This window comes from Dipteris shenzhenensis, chromosome 32 (genome assembly GCF_047967505.1).
Source record: "Dipteris shenzhenensis isolate YYH24624 ecotype China chromosome 32, Dip_SZ_1.0, whole genome shotgun sequence".
Classification (NCBI taxonomy): Eukaryota; Viridiplantae; Streptophyta; class Polypodiopsida; order Gleicheniales; family Dipteridaceae; genus Dipteris; species Dipteris shenzhenensis.
The window spans coordinates 40,763,752-40,771,846 of record NC_141627.1 but is presented as its reverse complement, the minus strand read 5'-3'; the positions used below and the strand labels follow the sequence as shown (position 1 = coordinate 40,771,846).

The following is an 8,095-nucleotide window of genomic DNA, read 5'->3' as shown; positions in this document are numbered from 1 at the left end:
TACTAGCACAAGAAGTATTAGAAAGCCCAATCATAATATAGTCAAATCAGAGTTTAATGTAGAGATCAAAGGAGGACTTGGGGCAAGGATCTCAAAAAGCCCTTCAAGACATGATGGCCCACTAACCTCCTCATTTTAGACCTTTGCACAAGGTCTCACTTAGCACATGATTGAATATGTACACACATCCACAATCCAATTAGGGTCTTGAACATCTATTAGATCCATCAAGACAACCAATGGAAACATAGGCCTACACAAAGATGAAGGTACACACTACCACCACTTTATCTTCCTATTTTCGACAAAGTTAAAAACTAAATATAATAAATACTATGTCAACTTCTCCATCCTCCCTCCCCCACAAGAATTCTCATGGAGTCACCTATAAAAATAGTCTATGGGTAACACTTGCACCCATGCCTAGGTATTATTGCAATTGAGGCAACCATAAATAATTCTTCATGGATTACAATGGTAAACCTACTATGTCCCCCATGCAGACTAGATATTATTACAATTGTCATCCATAATCATGTCAAGAAAAAAACTCTTGTTAATGTCAACCTCCGCGCACAACCAAAACCCACCAAACATTCAAAACAAATTTATGAAAAAGAATCCCCCATGTGGCGCTCTTCTTTTTTACCACTCTAAGAATACAAGTACAACCACTCTCATGTAGTGGTGGTGGTCTAAAATATACTGACTATGTCATAGAACTTGCATTTTATAATTGCATTTCAAGCCATATTGCTTCTAACATTATCGACACAATGGCCCAATGGCCCAAACCATCTACCCTTGACTTCAAAATTTATTGCCTATACTATACAAAAATTTATTATAACACTTCAACCAGATTCACCATTTGGCAAGAGAATATGAGAAAAGAGAAACATGTATGTATCATTACAAAACTTATATTACAAAATTTGGCAAGAGAATAATGAGCCCAAGAAAAAATTTGGCAAGAGAATATTAAGCTCTTCTGCCCTACAATTGGCTGTGGTACAACATCCTGCGGTGCATCCTCAGACATAAACAGGGCACCTCCAGTTGGATGGATCCATTTCATTCCCAAATAATCTTGATCTCGGATTGTCCAAATCATCTTACTCTCGGAGCTCCACCTCAAAAGAATACTAAATTATAGTGCCATTAACTTCATCACATTATCTTCATTTGGAAGGTTTTCTTCATTCAGTGTAATGAATGGCATATCAAAAAACAAGAGCATCTTGCTTTGCTGATTAACAGTGCCATTAACTTCATCCAGACATCAAAAGTCTGTGAGATTGTAAGACAGACAGTCTCTATCCGTAAGTCTGAAAGTTTGGAAATATTAGCGCAAAAAAAAAGAAACATACAAATTCAAGTGAATCCTGCATCTTCACAACAGTTGCATCCTCTTTACTTGAGTTAACAAGTTGCATCCTCTTTACTTGAGTTAACACACTAAAAGTTATCTACACATAGTTTTTGCTGTGCTACTGCATGAGTTTGACATAGCTTTTGACGAGTACACAAAGCAGATGCCAGTTAACACTTGAAAAACGTCTGTGCCCAGCCAGAATTTATTCATAGCTTACAAGGACTCCCTTATTGAGACAAAGAGCACCTACATTATATCAGCTATACATCTTCTTTTCCCCACAACAAGGACAATGTATTTACAAACTGTCACGTCTCAGATTCTTCAGCTGAACAGCCAACATTTGGCTTTGACAAGATGTCGGTTGCAAAAACTACCCTAAAATTCCCCTAGAAGAACATATGCATACATGTTTGCGGTCACAATTACACCCATATAACAGACTCTACAAGCAGTTTATGAGATGGGGAAATCATCCAAACCTAGAAAATCATAAGGTTGATGTTCAGCGAAGCCAGATTCACCATAGCTAGGGAAGACCCTTCCTTTAAGCTCATGGAAAAGATTTAGGTTGTCCACTAGCTTGTGGAATACATCACAGCCTGCACACTGAAACACACGCTGCTAATCAGTTTCTCAATAATTCAAATCAAGCATTGAAAATACATAATCCCCAACATAGTCAATCTGTATATACTACACGAATGCACAACTCAGCTTGCAGCACAGCCAAGTAAAATACCTTCCACCAGCACTCATTAAATCCACAATATTCAATACGTCGCACAACTTTAGCATGTGTCATCATCCACCTCTACATAGAGGGGCCAGACAAATCATAGTCACATGATGTAGACTGAAGATATCACAAATTACCCGCACTAAACAGGCCGTACCTGACACCAGCTAGACGCAATATCAGAGGCACAGACATAGTTGAGCTTTAAAGATGAAATCCCAAAGTGACGTCAGATAGAACCAAGCCACAAGGCTCAAGTACTATCCCCTATAGACCAGCAAAGACATGATCATTTGAATTAGACTTCTGGCCTGTCTGGCTAATAGAAATGGCCCGTCCAAAAGAATCCTCCTCAATAATCTGCTATGGAGTTGAAGGGAGACCCCTGTAGGCACCACAACATATATCCAGCAACCGCACCAGTTGTCTCCAGAACATAAACCGATGCCTGGCTCTAATGCTAAGGTGCTTCATTATGCTTTCCTGTCCTTTCAGATTGTCTAAAATGAAACCACTTGATATGGGAAAGCTGATGCACAAAATATAACTACCTGAACATTAACTAAAGCACTACAACCTTGCATCAAATCCTGGGACACTTCCTAACACATCCCTTGAAAATACAACAACGAATTCAGTTTTGAACTTTGTTGTCATCACCACAATGTAGGAAGCCACTCAACATCCTAAGCTGCTCCATCAGGGCCCATCCGTTGAGTGGCTTCCTATAGTAATGTTGAGGCTGTAGGATAAAGTACACGCCCAATCGTGATGAGGGAAGAAGGCTAAATAAACAACTAGGTGAAACACTCTATACCTAGCTACACCAGCTTATGGATACACCTATCTCACTTAGTCTGTTCATTAGGTAGCCGACAGGGTAAAAATATGTGCACAATTTAAATACAGATTCACCAAAGTGAAATCACGTCCACTACTAAGATAATAGCATGTCTACATGAATCCAAGAATATGCCCATCATATGAAGAAAAATGACATGTAATTTTGACAAGCCTGCTATTCTCCCCTGTTGTGATCTCACGCATTCACACATGCTCTTTCACGTGGAGTATCACCACAGTGCTACATTTGTTCAGGACTCTAATAATATATCACTCACACCCCATAATCCCAGTAATAACCACCCACAGCATTTAGCAGTGAGAGTTACAGATCGAGTGCAGGCATTCCCTCGTGGCAATCCAGGCGCAGCTTCAGGTGCACAGCAACCTATGGAATGAAAGGATTGGAAAATTTGTTTGCACAATACTTCCACAAAGCACAGGTTGCAAATTAGCCATTTCATATCTTGACCAACAAGGCTGCACCAAACACCTAGTTGACAAGTATGAAGGTACATAGGCAAGAGCACACCAGCATCCCATATGCTGGAGGCCTACATAGGAAAAACGATCAAATGGCCATTAATAAATCAGATGGATGAAGAAACGTCTGACACAAATAGGTCCATCATACAACAAGATTCCTTACCATGTTCAGCTATGAGCTGATTAACGAGTGTTAACACAGGTTTTTCTGGTCCAGAAGCAGCTTGCAGACACCCCAAAGGAGCTATCCAGATGAAACATCTCCATCAACATTTACTATTCTTTGGAACCAAATTATTATCAAAAGTTGTTTTGTCTATGATACAACACAACAAGGGGTGCCTAATATTTGTGAATTTCCCATGCGGCATGGACAAAACTTTCTGGACAAAACTTCCCACAGCGACAAACAAGCACCCATTCCATGTCATGCAATTGTCGTCATCTTGGTGATTGAATATCCTGTAAAGGACAACGCGAGTGCACATTTGAAAGTTAACATTACTGCTCTGCACTTTGTTCAGGGGTCAACGCTTTGGGCTTCCAAAAGCTAAGGGCCTCCTTCAATTTGGTTAGTACTATTCTTATAACTTTGACATTTGTTCCATCTATTCTTGCCTAAATTCGAAATTTCGATTGAAAGAACAAGAAACAGTTAAATTAGTGTAAGAGTACATGTCTTGTGTGAGTGCACTGCCTAAATAATGCTACTTTTAGTGAGCTAGGTCACTCTATTCAAAGAGTCGATGATCAGGCTGCTCTTTTGCAAGCACCTCTACAAGCCTATTTCTAGACTCAACTTATCAAAGATTGGTCCTTAAAAATCGATCTATATCAAATTCGCAAGCTTGTTACCATGATGAGTCTGACAAGCAGAGTCAGACAACAAGCAGAAGGTCTATGGTATGTACCAATTCAGAATTTGGTGCTCAGAAAAGTAAAGTCCACGTTACACCACATGATTAGATAAGATGGAAGCATCCCCACAGACTTTAATGAGGCAATAAATAACCTTCATGACAAACTTATTGTCCCAGATAGGAAACTCAGCCTATGCTCCATCCCCTTTTTCCACCTAATTTTCTATCTCCTAGTAGCTAGTTTCAAACCACTTAAAGGAACCTTATGTGCTTCAGGACTCCAAAAAGTACAGAGTAAGTAAGGAAGACATATGGATATTCCAAATATTTTCCTGCATGAAAGAAAAGATCTCTACCATTCAAAGAACAGGATGGCAGAACCATCAATGATACACCAACAATTGGCCCCCATAAGAAATAGAAAAAGGAGAGAGAAATGCATACTTGTTATCTCTAAACTGCTTTATCGCACCCTCCATTTAATCCAAATGACTACATTTGATAGTGATTCATATGCATCCTCAGTAGTGATTCACATATAGAAGCAAGTTTGTGTCTTCCAGTGCTAAGCATCTAGTTTGGCCTATGATTGAAATTGTGAGTCAGGATAGCTTGCATGTGCATCGGCCATTCTTAGACTAGCACAAAAACATTAAATATTGGAGGCCTATGAGGCAAAGAAGTTGGGTCTCTAGACTCAGGATGCCAGATGTCCTTACACCAGTGGACCAATAACTGGCCAGTTAGGGTTCCACAATGACCCATAAAGATCCTTCATCCTGAGATCCATGAGCTTCTTAAGCCAATAAACCTTGCTTGCTGCACTTTGTTGAGCATACAAATCTACAGCCTAGTAGTTGAGCAAGTCTTAGGGTTCCCTGAAAGTCACGTAGAGCTCCCTGCAACTATTTCAGATAGAGTGGTAGATCTGAGTTATCCACCCTTGGGCCATCCTGTTGGGATTGAGATGCATAATGGATGCTAGGAATATGGAATCCTTAGTAGTACAGTCAGGTTTGTGACCAATACATCTTGCAAAAGCCAGCGTTTGCCAATTAGCTAGAGTTGGGCTCATGGTATATAATAGTGCCATAGATGCACAACTCCATCAGATTGAAGGCAGGAATATGACTATAGGCTAGCCATTGCTGGTATACGTATCACACCTTGTGTGTTAATTCCAAATCGTTGCCCGCCCTGACACCCACTCGGATAGAAACCAGAATTTCACATAAATTTGACAAACTACTGCGCAGGTCGACCTGGGGTTAAGAAGTTTTACCTGCACAAAAACAGTGCCATCTGTATAGGCATGAGGATTGATTGCACGAGTTGTGCGCTCACCACATACATTGCAGGTAAATGCTACACGCATGCGCCTCCTTGGAGACTTGCTCAACCAAGGCCATCGTTGTTCATTAGCTGTATCTGGAAACTGGCCCTGGTTAAGTTCAAATGGATTTGATGGCCCTTCCAAGCCGGAACCTGTAGTCCACCCAGTTCCAGTTGCTGCTCGGAGAACTAAGCCCATTGCCATGTCCTGCAAACGCTAGTGCATCCTTGAGCTTAACCCAAAACATAACATTAAGATTCAAAGAGGAGTGGGAAATTAAACAGAACTTAGAGAAACTCCAGGAATTTTAATTAGACAAAATTTGCGAATCAAATATGTTAGTTGTAAAGGGACTTTCAGACAAAATTCCCAAACCTCGGATAATGTCTGAAAAGCAGTTTCCGGAGCTGCATTCAAGCTGTTGTTTTCATTCTGTGTACGTATTAGAGCTCTGCTGGCCTCTTCAAGTCCATCTACTTCGCGAGGATTGCCTGGTAGTCCCATGGCAAAAATCAGCAAAGATAATAGTACAAGAATATACACGTCAATACCGGAAAGACTTGTAATCATAGCAAAGAAAACGAACCAGAAGATGGAAGGATGTCCGAAGAATCCCAAGACTTTCCAGTCGCTCCAATAGGCGACCATCCAAATTTAGGCGCTTCGAAAGGAAGAAAAGACGCAGATCCAGCTTTCTCCACTCCACTGAAGCTCCAACGGAACTCGCACACTGGCAAGCCTGTGCGACGAAAGGAAGGGTAGGATGTTGTAACGCCGGGCGGTAAGGCCACCATCCAAGCGGAAGATGGTTGGGTCATAGCGCGCTCCATAAGCATCAAATCCTACAGTCGGTTGTTCAAGTTCGGATTTGAGGGCCTAGAAATGAGGGCAGCAAACAACACCGTGAGTTCCGGTTGACGAAAATACGCTCGCCTTATTTCCTGCCTGAGATGCCAATCTGCTCTCCCTACCTTCTCAGACGGCATCCCCCGAAGATCCCCCCTCTTCTCTCTGTGAAATCTGATCAACAACCCTCTCTCCCCTCCCTCACTCTCTCTCTCTCTCTCTCGCACACACACAAGGGGGTGTCTACAGGTAAAAGAACATACTGACCAACCCTTCACTGACTTTGACCACGTCACGAAGCGTGCTGAGAGGGCAGGCGAGCGCGAGGGGAGAGCAGAGCATGGAAGGTTGAGACACAGGAAACGAGGTGGCACATTGTCTGGTCTATGTGGCCGATATTGATGAGCCAGATCTTTTTAGGGGAAAATTAATACAAGCTAATTAAACATCTTTCTTCTATCCAGCTATCTAGATGTCTTCTATCTTCTATCTACCTATTAACCACGGACAAAAGGAAGAACACGTGGTAGCTCGGACAATGCCGCTTGTCAGCTAAAGGCTTGCACTAAAGATATGCAAAGGGCGTGACGTTTGCATTCTTCATGCTTCCCCATTTTGTTCAACAGGGGTCTTGCTTTACCAAGCAAGACACTATTGTGATGTGTTTTGCACTCTCTCTCTCTCTCTCTCTCTCTCTCTGTCTCTCAAACCCGACTCGTTAGATCTATTAAGAAACTTGAGAAGACGATACATATCATTATTTGTGACGTGCCACATGGCACTCAAACCTCCTCGTAGCCCCTAATAGATGGATAGAAAACAGATCATTGGAGGCACTCTCTACATTTACTCAACCTGGGCAACCCCGTGCATTTCTCACATCGAATAGAAGACAAGAGTGTGTACACTAGGGGAAAGGGAGCTCGAGGGTAGTTCTATCATAGTCTGGTCTAAAGCATTAATGAAGTAACAATTTGGTAAAGCAAAGACCATCGTAGGCAATTGGCAGCAAGAAAGAAGTGGAGTGTTGGCCTTGGATGAGGAGAAGAAGAAGCGAAGCTGAAAGCCAACACTTCCATGATAGTTCTTTTCTTGAAACGTTATGATGTTGGGCAGGGTACACAAAGCTTGCTAGGCTAATTAGTTATAATTGCATTGAAATCAATGCTTGCATATACATCCACACTATAGTAAGTGGAAAATAGGCAGAGTTCAATTTTATGGGGGAAAAAGATTCATGACTGCATACTATCTCAATGTCTTGAGGAAGTTACTAGAGAAGGGCTGAAGCTTCATTTTCACAATATCCCTACTTATCTCGACTTTGTTAATTCAATACAATGATGCTATTTCATGTGAGAGTCATTGAGTAGTGTCTGTGACCCATCCTGTTCCTTATTCTATTTTTGAGCCTCTAACAGATCCATGACTTATTACTAAGGACTCCATATACTATCACATGGGAGACTAACAACATCCGTGCACGAATGATGAACATTTGAGTTTTGTTGAGTTCTAATTTCCTTACTCATCTTTCTGGGCTTATTTTGCATTTGTTATTTACTCTTTACACACACACACACACACACAAATGTGTGTGTGTTTAAGTATGT

General features: G+C 41.3%; 1 protein-coding gene across 4 annotated transcripts; it reads right to left on the bottom strand.

The window, feature by feature from the left end:
- Nucleotides 1-1,479: 1,479 nt before the first annotated feature.
- On the bottom strand, nucleotides 1,480-6,893 carry LOC147880757 (Zim17-type zinc finger protein). Of its 4 annotated transcripts, none has more exons than XM_087371170.1 (5): nucleotides 6,750-6,893; nucleotides 6,223-6,512; nucleotides 6,012-6,127; nucleotides 5,586-5,843; nucleotides 1,480-1,984 (listed from the first exon to the last, which is right to left on the bottom strand). In XM_087371170.1, the coding sequence occupies exons 2-5, from the start codon at nucleotides 6,470-6,472 to the stop codon at nucleotides 1,832-1,834; spliced, it is 777 nt and encodes a 258-aa protein (XP_087227296.1). In that variant the 5' UTR covers nucleotides 6,473-6,512; nucleotides 6,750-6,893; the 3' UTR covers nucleotides 1,480-1,831. The 4 variants fall into 4 exon arrangements, with proteins under 4 accessions (XP_087227296.1, XP_087227299.1, XP_087227297.1 ...); XM_087371173.1 differs by having other exon boundaries at nucleotides 6,012-6,109; XM_087371171.1 differs by having other exon boundaries at nucleotides 6,746-6,867.
- Nucleotides 6,894-8,095: the final 1,202 nt, after the last annotated feature.